The sequence below is a fragment of the Danio aesculapii genome, chromosome 23, assembly GCF_903798145.1.
Source record: "Danio aesculapii chromosome 23, fDanAes4.1, whole genome shotgun sequence".
Classification (NCBI taxonomy): domain Eukaryota; kingdom Metazoa; phylum Chordata; class Actinopteri; order Cypriniformes; family Danionidae; genus Danio; species Danio aesculapii.
Genome location: NC_079457.1, coordinates 16,694,822 through 16,719,525, shown reverse-complemented (window position 1 = coordinate 16,719,525; position 24,704 = coordinate 16,694,822). Strand labels below are relative to the sequence as shown.

At 34.6% G+C, this 24,704-nt stretch overlaps 1 protein-coding gene across 10 annotated transcripts in view; it reads right to left on the bottom strand.

Annotated features, from left to right (window-relative positions):
* The window catches only part of eya4 (EYA transcriptional coactivator and phosphatase 4), a 69,475-nt gene extending 51,508 nt beyond the window's left edge, over positions 1-17,967 (bottom strand). For all 10 annotated transcript variants that reach the window (XM_056449021.1, XM_056449020.1, XM_056449022.1 and 7 more), the window contains exons 1-2: positions 17,619-17,967; positions 11,955-12,026 (exon numbers count right to left, since the gene is read on the bottom strand). In XM_056449021.1, the coding sequence (XP_056304996.1) occupies positions 11,955-11,987 (33 nt within the window). In that variant the 5' untranslated portion in view covers positions 11,988-12,026; positions 17,619-17,967. The remainder of the gene's footprint in view (positions 1-11,954; positions 12,027-17,618) is intronic.
* Positions 17,968-24,704: the final 6,737 nt, after the last annotated feature.

Genomic DNA, 24,704 nt, shown 5'->3' with positions numbered 1-24,704 from the left:
TCCCTGAAACACTCTTCTCTAAAGGTAGAGGAAGGCAACTGAGAGAGGAAGAGAGAAGAAGAAAAAGGAAATAGAAAAGAACAGAGAGCGTGTGACGGCAAAGGCTGCAGGTAATGTGTGTTTTTCAGGGTATTCTGATAGATGACAATGGCTCTTATAATTTCTGAGAAAGTTCAAACCTCCCCGAGGAGTCAGATAATAAGAAACTAAAATTAGAAAGAGTGCAAACAGCAACACGCTTACACACACAAACACTGCCTCCAAACCAGTCAATTCAACGTCCATATTATCAATTATAAATGATTAAATCGTGCCAACAAGATTAATAAATTACTATGAATGCTTTCAAAAATGAACATTGTACTACATGGATTTAATAATAATTGACTTACAAAAGACGCCCGTGAAAATATAATTCAGAGTAAAAATAGTTGCACAAATATTGTGAAGGAAATTTAGAACAAGAATCGTTTGATAAGTAAAATACCATTAAAATACCTCTCTTTCAGGACCACACAGAGCCTGAAAACTCTTGATAGTTGCTTTGTACCTTGCCACTCCTTCAAACCACATGATTTTACCCATTTTCAATCATCTATAATTATTTACAATGTCGATCAACAATCACTTATTCTTTTATATCTTAATAAGAACATGTCAGAATTAATCAGTTGTTCCAGTTTTACCTAATGACAATGGAACATATAAACTGTTATTTTATTCTCTGAAGCATGAGCATTATAGTTAAAACCAATAAAAAAAAAAAGAATAATACTTGAACATTTACTGAAATAAAAAACAGCTAATATAAAATGTGTTTTTTATTTTTTTTAAATATTTAGACATGAAAAATAATAAATAATAAACAAAAACATAGGTACTGATTTCAAAGGGACATTTGAATTATTTGAAGGGTTGTTATAGTTATGCTATAAACTAAAATCATTGGTATCACTTTATTTTGAGTCCCTTTAACGCATTTTGTTGAATTTAAGTTTCATTGCATCTACATGTCATCTAACTCTCATTAGATTATAAGTACACTGTTAGGTTGGGGTTAGGGACTAGTGTAAGTTGACATGTACCTGCAAAGTTTTTTATAGTCAGTTAAACGTCTGTTGAAGGAGCAGTATCAACAGATATTAAGCAGACAGTCTTCTAATACTCAAATGAGAAGTTATTGACATGTAGTTGCACATTGGCATGTAGTTGCAATGCAACTTTTAGTCAACAAAATGTGCAATGGGGATCATCAAAATAAAGTGTTACCAAATATTTTTTCAATATCAAAAATAAAATAAACATTTGACAAACATAATAAACTTTTACTGAAATAAAATAAATTTTAAAAAGTAAAAAAGAAGTTAATATTAAATATTAAAAAATGTCAATAAAATAAAATAAAAACAATTTAGCCATTGAACACAATAAAATAGACAAAAACCTAGGTACTAAAATATTTTCATGAAAATGGAATAAAACATTTTAATTATCTGAAGGGTTGTTAAAGTTAGGCTATAAACTAAAATCATTTCTGATAAAAATAAAATGAATCATTCACTTTTATAAAATTATTTTTTACAACTAAAAAAGAAGCTTATATTAAATATTAAACATTTTAATAAAGGGCGATGCAGTGGTGCAGTAGGTAGTGCTGTCGCCCACAGCAAGAAAGTACCCGGTTCACCGGTTGGCGTTTCTGTGGGGAGTTTGCATGTTTTCCCTGTGTTCACGTGGGTTTCCTCCGGGTGCTCCGGTTTCCCCCACTGTCCAAAGACATGTGGTACAGGTGAATTGGGTAGGCTAAATTGTCCATAGTGTATGAGTGTGGGTGAGTGTGTGGATGTCTCCCAGAGATGGGTTGTGGCTGAAAGGGCATCCGCTGTGTAAAACATTTGCTAGATAAGTTGGTGGTTAATTCCGCTGTGGCGACCCCGGATTAATAAAGGGACTAAGCCGAAAAGAAAATGAATAAATGAATGACATTTTAATAAAATAAAAACAATTTAGCCCTTAAACATAATAAAATAGACAAAAAAACCTAGATGCTAAATTTAGAAAAAATGGGAAAATTCAAAATGAAAAAGCACACATAAAAAAGTACAGCAGTTGCACATCAAATAACACTGCTTTTGAGGTACGCTTAGATTTCGTGTTATTATATATATTAATATTTCTCCTGATTATTTTTTATATAAAAATGTATGTGTACTGTGAAACAACACTCACATAATACGTTTTTGCATTAACCTACAAAACGCTATTTAATTGTTTATGGGGGCAGATATAGATGACAAGAAAACTAGATTTATGTCCATAAGTTTTGTATACAAGTCTTGATTTTGCCAAGTATGATGAGATCCTGGATTAACATCTATGTTGATCCTGGACCATAATTTTTGTTTAAAAATGTAGTCCATACCTATATTCCCCACATCTAAACTCAACTATAACTGTACACTAATCCTAATAGTTGGATAACAATTATGTTGAAGTGCATAAATCTAACCGTACACCTAAACTTAACATAAATAGTAAGCATATCCCTTAATTCTGATTGGCTGATTGGAATGTTGTTCCATGATCAACATAAATGTTAATCTAGGACCATGTCCTACTTGTTGAAATCAGGTTGGCGGTTTGGCATACTTAACATCAGTAATTACACATTTTAGCATGAAGCTTCCCTGCTACTATTAGCATAATAAAAAGTTTACGAGTGCATCTTCAAAATAAAATATTAACATATTAACAATATAGTTATGAAATTTAGATATTTAATTTTTTTATTATGTACTGAATGACAGCTAAAAAAATGTAGACAGTAGATAAAATTAAATAAACAATTAGAGATGGAATATTTCCTGATTTACTATAGTGTTCTAAAACAAACATGTCAGATCAGTCAGATCCACTAAAGTGACTTGTTATTGCACCACTCCATATATTGGACTGCTCCGTCTCTATGCGAGTCTGCTGTACGAAGTCTGAATGGTATATTCCGCCCAGGGAAAGGGGTCAGAGCGAAACTGGACACCAGGCCAAGCCCTATAGACAGACACACCTTCGCAGCTCTGAATGAGTGTGTGTGTGTGTGTGTATGATCTCTCTACATGAGAGACGCCGTCTTACTCTTCCATTGGCTCAATGATTCGCATATCTTCGTACAGAGTGTTTACACACACACAAGTCTCTATACTTGCGCATTGGAGTGTGTGTATCATCCCAAGAAATGATCTGAAACTTTATATAAAAAAGCACTCTAGCATTAAAGTGCTCCCTTCCCCTCTGATTGCAGCAGAAAAAAAAAATGCTGCTTAATTATTCATGAGTTCTTGTGCTTGTGTCAGCTTTTCGTTAATTATTTAAATTAATCTCATTAACGAAAGGCCAGGTTTCAGGAGCATTTAATTAAATGATGAATTGCTTCCCAGATGTCGACGTGCTTGTTAAATAATGTGCTCAGGCTGGACCCAAAGCTGTCAGTTTGACTCAAAACCCAAAAACTGCACACAGCGACCATCCTAGAGTGCCATTGTGCTTAACACAGCTGTTTAAGATCACCAAGAGAACAGTCCGATAATCTCTCTGTGTGTTAATCGATGATTCTGTGTGACCAGAACAATCATTTTAACCATCACTGGGACACACAGCTTCAGAAATGATGGAGTCTGTTCAAACTCGCACCGCTTGTTTTGACAGCTTGTACTGATTCAGGTAAAATTGGATGCAATTTAGTTTCATGAAACTCAACGGCAGTATTTGAATCAGTCGATTCAAATAAAAGGATCAGAAAACATCCTAAAGGGTAACAATAAAGAGCTGTCTCGTATACTTCTATAGGGTATAAGCACAGCTAGTGTTTCTTCCCATACTGATAAACCTTTGGTGATTGGTTAATGTGACTTTATTTCTATTTTATACGGTTGGATTTACTGTATCGATGTTGTAATGTAATTAAAAATATAATCAGTTAACTAGACTTCGACATTCATTTAGTTGTTGAAGCGTAAACCGAGATGAAAAGCCGTTTACACACACCAGGCGAGCTGAAACGCCATTGAAAATACTGGAGTACATTAAATGTTCATATTTTACAGACATAGCACATGAAAATGTCATTTAATGCAGTGCTTCTTTTACAGTCTGAGACCCACTTTATGTTGTATATCAGTCAGGCAGTGGAGATTGCTGATTTTTAAAGAAAACAGACGTTAAACGCACCGATTTTGTAACTGCATACAGTTCACCGGAAGCACTTGACACAGTACTTCAAAATTAAAAGTCCTTCCACATACTTCTACCCAAATCAAGTAGATTTCTCTTTGTCTTTGTTGGTTTTTGTTTTTAATAAGAAATGTTGTCATTAATATTAAAAATAAATAAATCACACAAACAAGAGTGTATTTTTTTTAAATATAAGTGAGTATGATTGCAAATGTGATATAGACCTCGTAAGATTCAACAAAGAATTAATATTGAGGGAGTAACATCTTAAACATAGTATTGTCTTTTCTGTTTTGTCTACAAAAATAGTTCCAAACAAAGCCACAACACAACATTTGTGCATCTAAGAGCAGGGTTTAATTCCTGAACAGTTCTATTTCTGAACAAATCACTTAACTGATTTAATGATTGATTTATAGTCTTTGGTGTCATTTTAAAATGAATCAGCTGTTTTAAATGAATCAATTGAATTAATGCTTCAATTAGTCACACATTAAGACAAAGGACTCTGTGGCTGCATCCGAAATCACATACTTCCATATTATATGGTCTGCTACAAAAAAGTATGGGAGCCGAGTACTTTGAGCTATACTGCACCAGAAGATGACTTACTACTTTCAGCAAGATTCTGAAGTGCACATCGGAGGGATGCTACGCTATCCCATGATGCACCGTGAGAGAATTCATGTATGGGTATGTGGGTAGGTCACGTGGTCATGACAAAATGGTGGATGTAGTATGCCCGAGTTTAATTCATACTGCTCACATTCATACTGTATAGAACGTACTTTTCCAATGGTTGAGTGGTAAATTTAAATGTAGTACCTACTGAGTAGTAGGCGATTTCGGACACAGCCTGTGTCACTTAACTGCAGTTTTACTGTCATATTTATCTATCCACACAAGGTCTAAACCAGCCAAGGTGCCAACACAATAATCGCACACACAAAAAAGAGAATTCCAAACTAAGAACTGTAAGATATAAACTCTGAATTCTAAATACTAAACTCTGCGTTTGTTCCTCACGGTTTTAACTCTAAGAAAAAGGTCAAAATTGCAGAAATACAAACTCTGAGTCTGGAAAAATCCTGATACAAAAAGTAAATACTTCATATCTATGAAAAACAAATTACATTTAAAAAAAGGAAAACTCAGGATACAGAGTAAGTCAGAACTGTGATATCAATGTTTACGGCACTATAACTCATATTGAGTGTCACACATTGAGTATACATGAATAGTCCATTTTGTTAATGTCTGTGTATCAAATGACCAAAACAAACAAATTAAAACTGCTAACTCACGTGAACAATGAGTTGATTTACAATGTAAATGACAAGTAATAAGTGTAAATAACAAATAACCATCAGGATGATAACTTCATAAATAAAGAATAATGCCTAAAAAATAAATTTGTGCATTTGGTTTGCTACACTCTCAGAAAAAATGGTACACGTAGGTACAAATAATGTTCCTAAAGGTACAGTTTTGTACCTTTGTAAAAGTTGTACCTCTTATGATACTGTTCTGTGCCTTTTATGGTCCAATTGAAATAGAGGTACACAATTGTTGTCATAAAAGGCGCATAAGTGTTGGACAACTCCTTCTTTATTACAATATCTTTGAAAATAAATATTACTGGAAAGGCAAAGTGATTTCATGAATAATTTCCATATTAAAACAAGAATCATCATTTAAAAGCATGTGTTTAAAGAAACTCATAAACACTAATGAGCTAAACACTAAACATTGAACTGATCTAAACTGAACTGAATTTAAACTCTGAAAACTGAACTACACTGTTCCAATTTACTATGACCTTTTATGTGAAGCTGCTTTGACACAATCTACATTGTATAAGCGCTATACAAATAAAGGTGAACTGAATTGAATTAATTACTATGTTCTATAAAATAAAACAAAACAACTGCTAAAACAAAACTATACGGTAGATATTGTAAACTAAACATTTAAGGCATTTTTAATAAACATTTGGTAAGTGTTTTCTGATAAATACATTTTCATTATTAATATCTGCACCTTTTGGTGTTTGCTTTCAAGTACGCACGTGAGCTTGTAAAAGTCCTGCATTTGCAAAGTGTTCATGCAGACATTTTAGTATTGTAAAACTAATCAAACATTATGCATATCTCATTACAATACTTTTGCATAATTCTAATTCTGTTTTAAAATTTTGTCATTTATGTAATAATAAATTTTACGTCATTACAAAGATTTTGTGTGAAAATTGGAGAAAAAAAAAGTTTTATATTGCACATGGGAGAATGTACTTCTGTAATGTTTTTGTGAAAAGTGTTGTGGAATGTTTAGCAAAACATAGATCTTTTGATTATTTAAGTAATTTTTATTCTTTACTGTAAATGGAAAAGGTGCATTTACACAAAAAGAAACTTAAAAAATAAAACATTGTTTAAAAATGTATTTGATGTTTTATATTTACAGAAAATAAATTGATGCATTTTGGATTTAGACCATTTCAATGTGGTGATGCCATTGACCCATAAACATTTCCTGCTTGTTGTAAAACTATTGTAATATCTGTAACGAGGTAATTCAATCATATGTCATTGTTAAAACAAATGTCATAACGTTTTTTATCAATATGTGGACCTTTTAGGATTCTCGGGAGCTATGGAAATTACAAATGTAAAACAGGAAATCCGTTAGGACCATTGTTATTGTTTACATCCCCCAAAAAGGTCTATAGCAAAATGCCTTTAAAGTGTTCTTGAAGGAACACATTTGACACTGTTAGGGTACGAAGTGTCTTGTCACTGTAGTGGTACCTTCATGGATCAGATTTGTACCTTTGATGAAGGTACAATATTGTATCTGCAGGTTTTAAAAACCAAAGGTACATTTTGGTTTCCCATGGTACAAATCATGTCCGTAAAGGTACAAACTGCAATGGTACAAATTTGTTTCTTTGTCTCAAGGTCCAATTCTGTTCTTTAAAAAGGTACTGTCCCAGTGACAAGGGTTTCTACCTTCTTTGGTACAACATTGTACCATTTATTTCTGAGAGTGTACTTGTTTGTTTTGATGTCGAGAACTTGTTTTGCTATAAATCAGGCCCACTACTCTTCGCAGTGTAGCACTTTTATAAATATTACTGAGCGGCTTTCAACACACTCATGACTTGTACACTCCGTTATTTGTGGTAATTTGCTGATTACGCTCAAACCGGGAGGTGTAAATATGTGAACGTGAAGCTGTGCGTTCTGTTCTCCACTCGCTGGCTCTCTGTAGGTGTGTGCGTGTGTGTGTGTGTAACCCGAGTCCTCTCTCTCTCTGTCTGTGGTCTCTGCTCTGGGGCTTTGGGGCACAGTCTGCACCAGAGGAAAAGGCTGCAGCTACACCCCCCGTTTCATTTCACTCCTCTGCTATTTTCCTTCAGAACCAAAAGCATTGATCCCCTGAGTTACAAAATACCCCCTTCCACCCACACCTCAATCTCCCTCTTCCTCTCCTTCCATTACCCCAAACACCCCCAGATCAGTATCTGTCCTCTTCTGGATTATGGACGCCTGTCTGTCTTTTCCGAAGCACTTATATGCATATGAAATGAATAGGAGATTATTTTCAAAACAGAATGAGAAATAAAAGAGGTCATTTAGACTTTTTTCCCCCTTCAGAATTGCGAGATACAAATTTGTTTTCATATAAGAGTTTTGCATATTGAATTTTGTTTTTTAGTGGTTTACGGGTTTTATTGGCTTTCTCTTTTGTTCTCTGTGTATTGTGCAATTTTAAGTTACAAACCTGCAATTGCTATTGCATCGTGCAATTCAGAGAGAAAAAAAAGTCAGACACAGTTGAAGATTATTAGCCATAAAATTATTAGCCCTCGTGTGAATTTTTACCCTTTATTTATTTAGTTTATTTCCCAAGTGCTGTTTAAAGGAGAGAAGATTTTTCAACGTACTTTTAATAACTAATGTATTTAGTCTTTGCCATGATGACAGTAAATATTAATATTACTAGTTTTAAATATTACTAGCTAATTAACTGGTTACTTTACTTGTTATATTGCAATTTAAAGTTGATTAGATTAACTAGGCAAGCTGGGTTAATTAAGCAAATCATTGAACAACAGTGGTTCTGTACATTTTCTTCATTTTTTATTTCAGCCAAACAAGCAAAGAATAACATCCAATTTTATATTGTTTATATTAATATTGTACAGATATGTCCTTGCTCTGCTAAACATGCATTTGCAAAGTTTCACTAGAGGGCTAATCATTTTTGTTGACTACACTGAAAATAAAATGTTTGAAAAATGTATATGGGCTGAATTTAAACAAACTAGCTAAATTTATTAAAACATTTAAGTAAACTTAATTTGTTTGTTTAAATTCAACCCAAATAAATTGTTTGCAACCCTTTACCTTAACACTTTACAATAAGGTTATATTAGTTAATGTTAGTTAAGGCATTTACTAACATAAACAAACAATGAACACTACATTTATTACAGTATTTGTTCATGTTAGTTAACATTAGTTAATGAAAATACAGTTAGTTCCTGTTAACTCACAATGCATTGACTACAGTATATACTATGAATTTAAATGTTAATAATGCATTATTAAATGTTGAAGTATGATGAATAAATGCTGTACAAGTATTGTTCATAATTAGTTCATGTTAGTAAATACATAATACATAACTAATGAAACCTTATTGTAAAGTGTGACCAAAAAAAAAAATGTGTATATACTCAGAATTTCAAGACAGCCTATTAAGTCATATTTGATTATATATTTTTTATTATTATCGTAATTCCAATTTTGTATTATACAGTTCTGACTTTTTTCCCCACTGTTTACATTTTTCCCCTGGTGGTGGAAACACATATGCTTAGGAAAAAGACAGGCTTACAAAAACAGGCAGTAAAACTTAAAAATCTGACTTTCTTCCTGTCTATCAGTTCTGGATTTATATCTCTCTCACTTATATCTATTTCACTGTAAAACCCAACAGTCAACTTTATCAAATGAAATGAGTGTAGTTAACTCAAGTTATTTACTGAAAGTTAATTCTACACATTTGAAAAGAGTTTTGAACTCAGTGTTGAAGGTAATGAGTTAATTAAATACCTCATTACTTCAACTTAAATGAAGTAAGTTCACAGTACTCATATAGATTAGTTTTTTTAACTCAAATGGTTTGTATCAACAGGTTTTCTCAAAGTTTGAGTTTGAGTTAACTTATTGGGTTTTACAGTACTCAGTTGGTTTGAGTTCTCTTCATTTATTGGGTTTTACTGTGCTCAAATTGCTTCGTAAACTCAAATGGATTGTTCACAGTACTCATTAGGATTCGTTTTTGAACTAATTAAATGGTTTGCTGCAATCAGTTTCCTCAAATGGTTTGAGTGACCTTAACTTTTTGGGTTTTACAGTGTAGATTATTTTTCAGAAATCTGACATTTTCTCTTTAAACTGTAAAATAATAATATAATTTAAAAAAAGTAATAATAATAAATAAATAAATAAATAAATAAATAAATAAAATGTAATTACCTTTTTTGAATTATTTCTTATCCTGTGACAAAAAGAAGTTAACATGTTCATGGATGTCATTAATCGAATGTTAAAAACTGATTCCAAAACCCGGCAGATAACAACAGATAAACAAAACACATTTAAAGGGCTTCGGCAGAGTGTATATGTGCTGTACTGTCACTGTGTGTGTGTGTATGTGACGCTGCTCAGACTTGTGGTGGCCATATGGCTACTGTGCTCAACACTTCAGTCCACATCTGTTGTGTATTAAAGACCTAGTGCTGCTCAGTACACACCTGGGTGGCCTTTCCACACACACACTCATATCATGCACACAAACACGCTCACACTTCAAACTGCACGATCAAACTTTTCAATTATCACATAGTATAGATTCATGATTCCCAGCCTTTATATATATAAAATACTCCCACAGCAACACCAAAGCATGAATATAACTGATTCTTTACACCTATTTTTGGTAATCAATGGTTTATCATCCCTATTGTTTTTACCAAGAAGTCACATTTTCAGGGAGCTCTTTCAGAGAAACAAACTCAATGTATTAGTATATTTAACAGTACATACAAATGGCTGCCTGATAGAGCTTCTTTGTAAGTGGATTTCTTTCAGAGCAATTGTTTTAGTCAGTGAAATAGTTTTCAGGAAAATGCAATAGAAAAGAAAAAGTCTGTATGTGAGATATATACAGGTAAATGCAGAATTGAACAAGTGACTATAAACTCACAATTGCAAGAATGAAAGCTTTTTTCCATATAGCAGAGACAATTAAACAATTAAAAGAGTAACAAAATGTAATAAACACAAACTATTTGCCCTACAAACCAATGCCTTTCTTATGACAGATTGCATATGCACTAGGCATGGGCCGCTATGAGATTCTGAAGGTGTGATAACCTTGGATAAAAATATCACGGTTTTACGGTATTGTGGTTACTGCTCTAAAATATGTGCTTCGTGTTCATAATTTAATGTCTGGGTAAAAAACTATATACACATATAAATTTATTTATTTATTTATTTATTTATTTATAATTATTTAACCAGGAATGTCCAATTGAGATACAATATCTCTTCCACCAAGGAGTCCTTGTCAAGACAAAAAATACATATCACAACACACAGACACACACAAAAATAGTATAAACCATAATTAATTGTGAAAACGTGAGCTGTTCTAAATTGAAAGTCTTTAAAATATTTTTAAATATAGCAATAGATGGTATGAATTTCATTTGTAGTATATCTTGAAGCTCATTCCTTACATAGTGAGCATACTTGGAGAATGCAAATTGACCTAACTGTGTGAAAAAAAATGTCATCTTAAGTAAGAGTAAATCTGCTTATCTGGTTTTATAAGCATTTGAACAGTACTCCAACAAACTAGATAAGTACTGTGGTAATTTACCAACTAAACCTTTAAAAATACAAATGTTTATGTTCACTGAAAAAAGTGTTGCATGGAAAACTGTAGCAAACAATTTATTTGTGTTGAATTTAAACACACAAATTAAATTTATTAATGTTCAACTTAATTTGTTTGTTTAAATTCAACATGTGAGGCTAAAAAATTGAAATGAATTATTGACTTCTGATGTCTTCATTAGTTTTTAAAAGCACTGATTATTTATAATTTAAAACGGCATCTTTGGATGTCTTTTCTGCGAAACAAAACAAAACAAAACAAAACAAAACAAAACAAAACAAAACAAAACAAAACAAAACAAAACAAAACAAAACAAAACAAAACAAAACAAAACAAAACGTTAAAAAAATCTTAAATATACTGTAGGAACGATATAGCAAAGGTTTTTGGCGATCTTAAAACCTTGACTTTTCCAAACCGCGGTATATCGTGAAAACAGTTAACATCCCACCATGTCTAATATGCATGTTTTAAAAGGCCTCACTTGCCCCTTTCATTAATAATAAGTGTAAAGCATTTAATAAAGAAAAATCAATATCTTCCCAAGTACCTCCTGGGACAAAAACACTCATGGTTGCGAATTACAGATAGAGAGAGCAGATTAGATGTTATTTCAAGACTCTGTTCTAAAGTCGGACACATTAATAAAACAATAAATTCAGTAAAACAAAAGAGAAGACATTAAGATCATCTTCTGACAGATCCACTATAAAACACACTCTCAGAATTGTGTGTGCTGTGGTTCAACTCACGCTCTGTTCATTCAGATCCTGTGTATTCTCCATCAGTTGAATTTCCACTCCACGAAGCTACAGTCCAAACACCTGCAAATGAAGGATGCTTTTAAAATCGCCATAAACACAATAGAAAGCACAGACAACGCTCTCTCTCATTTCTGTCTCTCTCTCCCTTTGTGTCTGTGGGTATGTGCATGTAGGAGGGGAAGGAAGATGCCTGGTAACTTCACTATCTCATAGCCAGCTAGACTGAAGTAAAGATAATTTACAGAAGTAAACATTAAACAATGGGTCGAGTGAAATGTAATCAATGTAACAATTATACACTGATAAAAATGACTCAATGGATTTACTTCATTTTTTAAGGGTATTTGGTTGCAAACAATTTATATGGGCTGAATTTAAACAAATTAAAATTAGTAATGTTCAATTTAAGTTGTTTGTTTAAATTCAGCCTATATAAATTGTTTGCAACCACTTACCCTAAACAATTTGAGGAAATCCGATGAATAATTTTTCAGTGTACAGAAGCAAAAGCTAAACTGTCCCAGTCACGGTGATGCTAGTATGGCAGTAGTCACTAAAAACATCCAACCATCCCCCATTGTGTCCCATCCCACGCTCCATCTTTATCTTTCTCTCTTCCCATCCTTCCCCTGTCATTTAAAAGCTTGAAACTTCTGTAAATTGCTTTGAAACCTCCTGAGGCCTCAGTAATGAAAAGCACTCTTATTCAAAAACTCTGAAAGACTTTAAAAGCCGCGGGATCGGGAGAATGGGGTTATTTTCTGTCCTGCCGCAGGTATCAGACCGCTGGTTTACAAACCTGCCTACAATGTGATGTTTTTAACTTTAAACTTGTGCTTTGGGCGTTAGAGGATGTGTGATGCAAACTATGTACAGATGAAATGAATCTAAACGTCTCTGAAACAACAAAATGTACAAAAAAGAAAAAGAAAAAAGGGTGTTGTAGGGCAGGGGTTCCCAAACTTTTCAGACCTCGACCCCCAAAATTACAACGCCAGTGACTCATGAACCTCAATATCCTCTGAGGTGGTTATAAATATATAAACCATGCACACTGGAGCACACATACCAATAGGCCCAAGTCTATTCATCATTTTATTTTGAATAACGCCACTCATGGCCTGTATTTATTTTACGCAAGTGCTGTAAAGGTGTCAGAATTTTATTTTAAGATTTATTTTTGGCCTTTTATGCCTTTATTAGACAGGACAATATTAAGACAGGAAGCGAAGTTGGAGAGAGAGCGGGATAGGTTAGGGAAATGTCCTCAAGTGGGGATTCGAACTCGGGACGCCCTGACATGCTACTGCACCATATGTCGGCACACCAACCACTAGGCTATTGCGCCGACAGGTGTCAGAAAGTTTAACCTGGTGCCATAAAATTAATGTGCTGTGTCTTTAATATAACGTAATCACCCCAGGTGTGGTAAAAAAATGGAAAGGCTGATGGCTTTTTCCTTGCATGTTGTGATTTTAATGTAACTAGTAACTGCTATTTTGTTCTTCAGTAAGTTAATGATAAAATATGGTGATTCTAATAGTTTAATAAAATTTATTAGATTTTTGGAAATCAGCAAGCGACCCCCATTTTGGGAACCACTAACCTACAAAATGCATCAAATGCAGTTTATGTTTGATTCAAAGATATTATCTACTTTTTAATTACTGAACCAACCTGAAAATTCAGACTTGTTTCAGTTCAAGGATAAAATGGCCAACTCCACTGTTTAAATGAATAAAATTTTGATTAGGCTTCATTATAAAACTTTTATTTTAGGATTAGGGGAAATATGCTAATTATTTATTTATTTTGACAGTCCTGACTAATTTGATACTCTATAAGGGCCAAAAACCAAATATCACTGTTAGCCATGGGCCAAAGGTCAACATACCAATTTATTTCAAAATAAATAGAAAACCCGGCTTTAAATGGTATTACCTAATGCAGTAAAACTTGTTAAATGATAACTCATTGCAATAAAAACATAAACAATCTCATTTATAACACAGTGGAGTTCAATACTGAATACACTAGTCAAGCAGAATCTGCCTTTGACTTGATTTGCCGGGTGACAGTATGTACATTTAAACAAAATCTGATTCATTTACATTATTTAATTGAAACATTTCAGTCAACTTTTAACAATAAAACAAACAAACAAAAAGATTACATTAAATATTAATTGACTATCTCGAAATCATCCCCATCATTCTCCCTCTCTTCTCAGATGGGATGGTGGGCCAAATCAAAGGTTTCAATGGGCCAACTTTTAGACCCATCAATATGAAACCAAAAAGTAAAACTTAAAAAAAAATTGTTTTTTTTTTTCATGTGGGAACATTGTTTTAATGGCATCAGGACATATTGTTTTCCTAATAAGATGAAAAAAAAAAAAACTTTGCCACTGAACCTGACAGCCTGTGATCACCATGTTATAGGTTAACTATTACCCTATGCTGCTATACTAGATGAATTATGCAGAATTGTAATAGCATTAATACTATACACATGGACTAGTGTCTGCTTGTTGTTTCAAACTAAGCTGTGCAGTATGAATGTAATTGTATTAGTATTATTGTCTTATTATATACGGTACCGGTCAAAAGTTTGGGGTCAGTAGGATTTTTAAATGTTTTAAAATAAGCTTCTCCTGCTCACCAAGGCTGCATTTATTTAATCAAATGATAATTTAATTTAATAATTTATTTCAGCAATTTAATGCTGAATTTTCAGCTTCATTACTCCAGTATTCAGAGTCACATGATCCTTCAGAAATCACTGTAATATTAATTATTATTATTGTTATTAATATTATTATTATTAATAGTGATCATAATAAAAGCAATAATGACTGGAGTAACAATTTCATTTGAAACTACATACAATAAGAAAGCAGTAAATTTTGTTTTATAAATATTTAAAAATTTAACACTTTTGTACATTTAATAAATGCCGCCTTGATGAACAGAATAATTTACTTAAAAAAATAAATAAAATAAACCTGAAAAAAATACAACTGACCCCAAAGTTTTGTGTAGTGTATGTAATTTATTTTATTTATTTTATAGAGCTCTGCTGTGACACGTGGATTTCCTTTTGGGATTAATAAAGTCTAAACAAACAAACAAACATACAAACAAAATAAAAAAACAACAACAATGGGCATTTTTTTGATTAGGCAGACAAAAAAAAACATTAAGTAAATAATCTGAGAATGGTATGAGTGCCTAAAATATCGATTTAATGTTCAAGACACATTTTAACACTACTTCAATGTTATGTCTTCACTATTCCTTCTCGCAATGTTTGTTCAGGAATATGATTTCGTTTCTGTAGATATTGATTACAATGACCTATCCACAGAACAATGGATGTAAAATAGGAAGTCCCCATAAGGCTATAGTGTTTGTGTGTGTGTGTAAGAGAGAGAGAAAGAGAGTTGAAGGGCACAGTTTGAAGAGCAAATCATTTGAATTTTTCATTTGCTTGGTGAAGCTGTGTTCTGAAATTCTAGCCTTTAATGCTCAGGCGGGGGAATGAGCTGAGCAGCATTGATTTTTACTGTTATCACTCAGTGCCCTCTGAGCCTACTGTCCTCTCTCTCACTCACACACACACACACACACACACACACACACACACGCACACACACGCACGCACGCACGCACGCACACACACACGCGCGCACACACACACACACAAACACACAGAAAAACAGACAGCAGAAGACACATTACTCTAACCATGTAATGAGTAGGAGCAGAAATGTATTTTCCTTCTGTCAGCACATACGTTTTCAAATCAAAAGCCACTGATGTGCAACAACTGTCCCTGACCAAAACATTTGATTTTTGTCAAGCAGAACAAAACAATACATAAGGAAACATTCTGGGGATTGTAAACAGTCTAATTACAGCAGATCACTCCGTCTCGGATTAACAAAGCGAGCCAGAGCGCGCTTTACTGCTATTATCATGAAAGCACGCGGAGCGTTTAATGGCGCGGCATTCAGTGCGCGCGATTCGACACAGCCGCGGCACGAGCGCAACGCGCAGGAAAGCCAAAGACGACAAAGCTTTCGTTTTCCTCCCTTTAAATCATCAGCGTTCACCCCACTGTCAAAACACGCCGACTATTAATAAATAAACAAGCTGGATGGAGAGCATATGGGCTTAAGCTAAGTTTGTCTAAAGGGGATGTTTCTGAAATAATGCATCGTGTAGATTCATTAATCATGATTATTAGGACTTATTTTATTTTTCAAGTTTACATGGCTTATTAGGTTTATTGGCATTGCCTAAATTGTTTTCTTCTCCATTGTGTCATTAAACTGCCTAATTAAACTAGTTTTCATTTTAAAAAGTTTTATTGTTTAGAAAAGCATCTGTGCTGGTGTTTAAAAGAAACTAGAATGATGATCTAAAGCATCTAAAATGCAATAATAAAGATTTAGTAAACATCACATTTCATCAGATGCCACAAAGAATCATTTAAAAACTTTTTTCAAGAGTGTACTTAATATATGTGTATTTTTGATCATTTATTTTGCTAGGCAAATAGTGTCTTGCAATCTATATCAATGTAAAAGTATTTACAAGTCTCGAGTTTTCCAGTTAGAGGCCTGGAGATGACCAAAGAGGAGGTCGCTGGTGTTGTCTTATGTAATTGTTGGCTAGTACACTCCATCTTATTACCAGGCACCAGAGCGACCTGTGTGTTGTGAATTATTTCGTGTTAAGTGTGTAATCTAATCCTAGCTCCTTCTCCGGTATCGGCTCGAGCTGCTATCGACAGCGCGAGAAAGCGACCAATGGCCAACGCGCAGTGAAGCGGCTTCAGTGTCGGGATGATATTCCCGTTTCCTCCGTATCAAATACAAACACAAACTCCACGTGCACGGGAAAACGGACATGGCACGTGTGATCCAAGCGGACACTGGGATCACCCAACGCACCCAGGAGCACTCCCCAATAACCATTTCAATGAATAAGTTATAAAACTAAGAAATTAATTAATCTAATGGTCAAAATACCGCTTGAGTGTTTTTCTATCATGGATATGGACATATATCAATCATGGATATGGTACATTAAAATAAAATAATATGAAATAAACACAATACACTCTAACTAACCCGTGCAGGCAAGCGTTAAAGTGAACGTAAGCATTATTTTCCTAAGTTATTTTGTTCCCTTTTTCACTATAATTGGTCATTTCTACTAGTTATTTCTAGTTGTCAAAATAACAAATCAATGTTTTTATTATCAGCAATACAATTTAGAGATGTCCAAAAAGTGCTCTAAAAAGTTCTGACTTTGGCACCCCTGCCACTTTTTGATCATTTTTAGACAGCAGATAGCCTAAGCTTTCAATTTCAGTGCCCTAAAATTTGAACACCGATGTGTTGCATGATTATTTTATTAGCAAATGTTTTATATGTGGTCTAATGCGGTAAACTTGCTATCCAGTTTACTTTTATGAGCCCCAATTATTTTATCAGACATTAAAATCACGTTAAAGTATCCAGCTTGAGCAGGTGCTCCAACAAACCCCTTTTACGCGTTGTATGTGGTCACATAAATATTGATAAAAACTTCTAAAGTTTCTGAATAGTGAGCTATTTTCTGGAAATACAAAATGGGTACTTACTCTTATGAGTTGTGCGTTGCTACGATTTCCAAACTCTCCAGAAGGTCCGTTCGCTTTCACTGTGTTGACATGCTCATCCAAAAATATTCAAGTGGTCGAGCTGCGTGAAGCGCGAGGAACAGCTCGCGCCAGTCAGTGCACGCGCTGTCAGTGAAGTCCTCCCTAAGTTCATGAGAGCTGCACTGGCCGCACCGGAGCGGAACGCTCCAACCAACAGATCCGCACTATAACCCAAACTCCGAGGAGCGCGGTCTTGCACTAGCCGTGTTTTCCGCTTTAACTGCTGATCCTAAAGTTAACGTGAGCACACGCGCACTCCGTGCTCTACTTCATTATTAAAGTTCTCTTGCAGCGGAGGAGCAGGAGCGCTCATAGATGCGCATGCGCGCAGCTGCCATGCGGGGTGCTGCTGTTGGCTCGCACCCAAGCCAGTAATGGGGCACAGCACAAGGACCAAGATGAGGCTTTTATTAATAGTTTCGTCCCAGTGATCAGCTCAGTTTTATTTACCACCACCACACAACAACAACCAAGTCAATCCCAATTGTCTTGGCTTGGCAACAGATTTGCTCACACTTGACTTAAATTCTCTTGCATTAGGCTTCTACCTATACTCTGATGGAGCAAGCACCAAGGAAAGGAAGCTTATCCAATTAAGATTTATTAACACTCAGAGCCAAAAACACTCAAATGTTTTAAACACATCCTAATATGATGGTGGACAATGCCGGATGAAGTTCAGAGCAGAGAGAAAAAAGGACAGACAACTTCAGAAGATGCATTGAAGTTGTTGATTGATGTTTAGAAAATCTGAATCATTAAAAAAAATAATAATAATGATGATCAGGGGAAAATCATTCTACACCTTTCATTGGTTTGACTGGCATTTACATACATGTAAATGCCGGAAAGTAAGCTTGTGCCCAGTTGACACTGGATTCAAAAGTCTACGTTTGGTCAACTCTGACCTGAAAATTCATATCATGAATTCATATCATGCCCAACAGGAGATCCAAACACCAAAACCTACTTTTTTCTGAGTTAAATGAATGCAACCTTACAAATGCATGATTGCAGCATTGCAGTAAAATGATCACATATTTTTACATTTTGAAATTAGTTGAATGGTGCTTTGTACACACATTGCAAAAGTGTGATGTCATATTCCAGTCACTGCCAAGTCTAGTGCACTCACAGATTGACACTAATTCATAATCTGCAGAATTTGTGCAATGTACACCAACCAACTAATTGGCTTTAGAAAAAAGAATGTGCATACTAGCATGAGTAATATGCATGAAGATGGCAGCAGACTGTGGCACAAAAAAATCTATGCTTCAACACAATTAATTGAGAGAACAATAAACACTAAAGAAAGAAAGGGAAAGCAATTAAGCTCCACTATGAAGCAAGTCACCAATGTGCTCAGCGATTATGACTATATTAGCCAGACTCCTCCTCATGCTCTGAAAAATGATGCTCCTGTGGGCCACGTTTGACTGACACACTGTTACAGAAAGAAAACAAGAATTTCATGCTGTTGAGTGGAATGTAACTAGCAGGGGGCTGCTGTTGATCTGCAGGCTTAACTCCACATGCTGCATGAGAATTTGGCTCCATAAACATCAGGAAAGAAACAACATTTCCCCACTCTCTGAAAACACCAGGGAGACGAGTGCACACCTCAGCTCATAATTTAAAAACCGCTTAATATTTAAGACCGACTTAGTGAAATCGGAAGTCAATTCAATATAACCGGGCTATTTAAAGGGGGAAAATATATAAATTGTAAAAAAGGCAAGTGTAGGCAGGCCATCGTTTTGGGGAGGGGGCAAACATGCGCTCAGCAGGGTCTTATTTATAGACTTGTGCAAAACCTTTGGCTGCACACTGCACTGTGCTGACGCGGTAGAACCAGAAGATGCCTGTCAAACAAAGAATAAAAATACACCAAGAGGGGCGCGAATGGGGTTGCATCTGGCACGCTGGCGTGAAGACCCACAGTTTATGCCCCCCTCCCCCACAGCGAACACATAAGCCCATGTTGCCAAGATATTGCGCAATAAGGTCAAGAAAAACAATAAAGACCGCATGATATCATCTGAGCTCTCATATGTGTACTTTTTATAGCAATTTATTGCAAAGAAGTTTCTGATTAAAGCCATAATGCATCCAAAAATAAAACAATTTAATTACCTAATTGCATATTAAAAATAATACATAAGGCACTTTGAGGGTTATGTCAAATAAATACATATGACCCAGTGCATTCAAACTGATTCTTTTTTGACAGATTCATTCAAGCCATTAAATGAAGTATTTTTGCCAATCAACAGAATAAGAAACAAGTTGTAATGGCATGATAGCAAGTCACAATTAGGTTGTTTGAAACATGCATTTAATAGAAAAGTTTATTTAAAGCATAAAGTTAATGGCTAAATAGTAAATAAACTGGTAACACTTTATAATAACTACACACTATGAATCATTTATTAAGCATTAGCAAATAGTGAATTCGTTATCTGTTAAGCATCAACTCTACATTAATATATGTTAGTAGCAGTTTACAAATACAGCTACAAATGCTCTATTCTTGACTTATAAGCACATTTATAATGTGCTTAATTATTGTGTTTTCATACTTTGTTAATGATAATTTTTTCATTAAGTATTGCATTATTTACAAATTTAGGAATAGTTAGTGGTTTTATAAGATGATTCAGAATGCATAAGTAAATGATTAATAAATTATTCAAATCAACATTTATATATTATTATTCATATAATATACTAAAACTATTTTATTTTATTATTTTAGCACATACTGATAGTTAATTAGTATGTTAATACATGCTTTAGCCTAACTTCATGCAGTTTTGTGACCTAATCTAAATTGAGGGCTATTTATGCTTTATAAATCCCTTATAAATGACAATTAAAGGCTCAGTTATATTCTAAACAGGAAAAATAGAAAATTATTATTATTCATTTCTATTCATTTGAAGATACACAAATGAAACTAATTAAAAATAAATCTTTGCAATCTTTACTGAAATATAATTATTGTGCAGATTAAACTTAGCTAAATAACATTGAAATGTTGCATCATAATATAGCGTTAAATTATTATATTATTGTTGTTTTATCCAACTTTATTATCTTTGACACTCCTGTTATTCTGCAATGTTTAAACTTGACAGTATTTTAATTTTTTAGAAAAGATTGCAAATATTTATTGTTCATTCGATACTGAGCCTTTAATTGTCATTTATAATCCTCATCCTCACTTTAGATTAGGTCACAAAACTGCATGAAGTTGAATTAATAAAGCATTTATTAACATACATAGTAAACCATTACTATATGCCTGAATTATAAAATATATAAATGTTTATTTGAATAGTTTATTAATCATTTACTAACTCATTATGAATGATTCTAAAAGCCACCAATAATGCAATACTGAATTTAATTATTAACAATTAATAAGTAATAAAGTATGAAAATACAATTATTAAGCACATTATAAACGTGCTTAGAAGTCAAGAACAGAGCATTTGTAGCTGTATTTATAAACTGCTAACTAACGCCTATTAATGTAGAGTTAATACTTAACAAATAATGAATTTGAATGCTTATGATTAGTGTGTAGTTACTATAAAGTGTTACCAATAAACAGTTAATGCAAACATTAAACGCAAGTCTGCAGTTGCAGAACAGAGAGCAGCAGGTGGATGCTTATTAAAGGCTCTTTGGTGACAGTGATTAACTACGTATAATTAAATATAATCTCTGTTTATCATCTCTAAAGGCCTATTGATGTTCTGTAAATATGCAGTCCCACTCATTTATGAAGCACTGTGTGTCTGTTATTGAAGAGAAATTGATGTACTGTGCCTCGACTGAAATATCTAACGTGCACTATATCCCAGCAAACAATTTTGTGTTTAATAGACATCTAATAGACATCTAAACGTAGACAGCTTGGCTAAAACAAGGCTAAACTTGGGCTGTCAGTGAAAATCTAATAGACAAACTAAAACTAGCCCAAAATGAGACTAGTCATCGAATAAACAGATTGGACAGACTTTATTTGTGTCGTCATTCATTGCTGTTTATTTGATAACTAGTCTTGTTTTGGCCTATTCTTAGATACCTATTAGATTTTCACTGACATCCCAAATTTAGCCTTGTTTTAGCCAAGACGACTATGTTTAGACATCCATTAGACATCTATTAGACATCTTTTAAAAACAAAAAATGCTTGCTGGGATAGTTCTTCTCTTCATTTTCAACAGTGATTCATGCGGACAGTAATGAAAAGACATCATTTAATAGATTTCATTAGTAGTTGAAGTGCTGTAACCGAACTCTCGATAAGTGTAGAGAAGGGAGTCAGGGGAGGACTGTGGTCACTGAGCCCCAGAGGCAGGCTCCTTAAGCAGGTTAATGAACTCGGCCTGGCCGTGTGGGCTCTGATTGTTCCAGCAGCTGCCTGCTCGGGAGAACAAAGGAAATATTTAACACCTCATAAATTCTGCTAATACCTGAAGAAAGGAGCCCAGAAAACACGCTCAGGATCCCAAGCACTTACAGGGTGAATTCTGCACGTCAAGAACAATCAACAGAGGCAGAGAGTGAAGAGGAGAGTGTGACAGAAATACTTCTGACATGTTTGTTATTTTAGAATTGTCGCTGATGTAGACATCTTGCTATTGGGTTCCATGTGCTTTTGCATGTGAGGGGCAAGAGTGAAGCTGCCTCTGGAAATTGTTTATGACATACGCTTCTGTTTGTCACTTACAAATCACTTACAGTCTTTCACTCAAATGTGGTGATCAAATCTGTGCCAGCGATTATATTAATTTTATATGTGACGCCTGGAGGTCATAACAGCAAATGCTTGATCTGCATATATCTGCGTTTAAAGGACACATCATTATCTGACTAGCAAGACAAGGGAAGGAGAGCGACAGAGAGGAATTGTGTCTGTGTGTGTGTGTGTGTGTCCTGTCCAGCACCATTGTTATTTCATTAGGGTGTAGGATTACTTCCATTAACTCAGCATGTCGGCTGGACCTAAAGAACCCCTCTCTCTCTCTCTCTCATGGACACATGGACTTTCCATTAAAGTATCACAAGGCAAGCTTAGTGCTAAATGAATAAAGGGCTTGACATACACCTTAAAGATGCAGCAGGACTCCAGACAAAAAGACAAGGGAGTCTTTTCTAAGCAAACATTTACGAGCCAATTGACATTTAGCTGCCAAATTACACAATCAGATTGTAAAGTTGGTTGGTCAGAATATGGTTCCAACATGACAATCACCTTACAGTGCTACTCGCTTACAGTTTTTTTGTTCAAACTCATACCTAGACTTAACATTCTTAACACAGAAATTACTCCACACCAACAGTCAGGTAGGCTGTAGTATTCATATAATGCTCAATTGGTACTTAATTGTCCACTGCGTGCTATAGTATGGTTGAGCACGGCTGAGCTCACTTCAGTTCAGTTTTGCTCAGGTCGGTTTGCATTGCCACTACAGTTTAGTATTAAGGTCCCATAAAATAAAAAAAAGGTTTTTTAGATGTTAGTATTAGTATTGTTATGGTATCTATAAGCTGGTGCGCACCAAAACAATGACAAAACTCGCGTTTAGGAGATATAAAACTGAAATAAACATGTAACGCTTGTAGATCAACGGTTCAACGGTTTTACTCACGTCACACCTCATACTTCAGTTTCTCCTCAAATCATGACCCATCAAATGCTCTCTAGCATCAGACATGCCACACACCCTTCAAAACGCTTCACATTTTATGCACTTGAGCTCAACGCAGAGCAGTGATGGAACACAACGTTATTGGCTGTTTTTAAATCTTCCACCCTCTCTCCATGTTTCAGTTGAGTTTACATCAGACATGATCAAATAAAAACGCACATTTTAAAGCACTTCATGGGACCTTTAAAGCATGTGTAAAGTATCTCTATAGTTGCACCGCCTCTACTGGAGTGACTTCCTAAAAACTTTTTCATTCTGGGTCACCCCATACTGACCCTGATGCTGCCGTTTCAGGTTTCTTTTTCTTGAGGTGGTAAAAAAAAATCATTCATGTGAACCAACAAAACAGCAGTGATTTATATTTAAATATAGTGGGTTTGGTGCCTCATGACGCAAATCTTATGATGCTGATAGTGACGCTGTTAGTGGCGATTCTCTCAGACCAATCAGTGATCAGCAATGTGTATACGTCACTTTTGGTAACAATTCGGCTCACTCAGAACCTCAACCAAGGTGTTACTGAAAAGCTAATAGGTATGGAATGCAGTGGAAAAGTCCCCTAAAGTGAGCAATAGCTAACCAACTGTGCCATATCATGTGCCACTTTTAGTGGCAAGAAAATAAATGACACATCAATATCACCAACCTGAACTGTTGATATCTAGAATGGATCCGACTTTATGTTCTTTCTGCCAAATTGTGACACTACCATTTGAATGTTGTAGTAGACATTAAAACTACATACTTGTAATGATCAGTTTTTTAAGTTACTGTTGCCTTTCTATCAATTTGAACTCATCTGGCCATTCTCCTCTGACTTCTGTCATCAACACTGATATTTGGTGGGTGTGCATGAAAATCCAGTGGATCAGCAGTTTCTGAAATAGCCAACTTAGACCAACCTGTCTGGCAGCAACAACTACGCCAAGTTCAAAGTCACTGAAATCACCTTTCTTCCCCATTCTGATGCTCAGATTGAACTTCAGGAGTTCGTCTTGATCAGATCTACATGTTCTGAGTTATGGATTAGATATTTGCATTAAACAGGTATATTTTATAAAGGGGCTGTATAAATGGTAGTATAAATCCACTGCACACTGGAGAAATAGTGTGTGTGATTCAAACATCTAATGGCAAGATATCAGCATTGATTTTTACTCAAACATAAAAAGACCAATGCAAATTAGTGCTTGTTCATATGAGTGACAACTGCAAAATGTGTAACATCAAAGACACAATCTGGGAAATGCACCAATGTCTGCACACTTGATGATTGTCTGTGATTCCTACTGAGATTTGT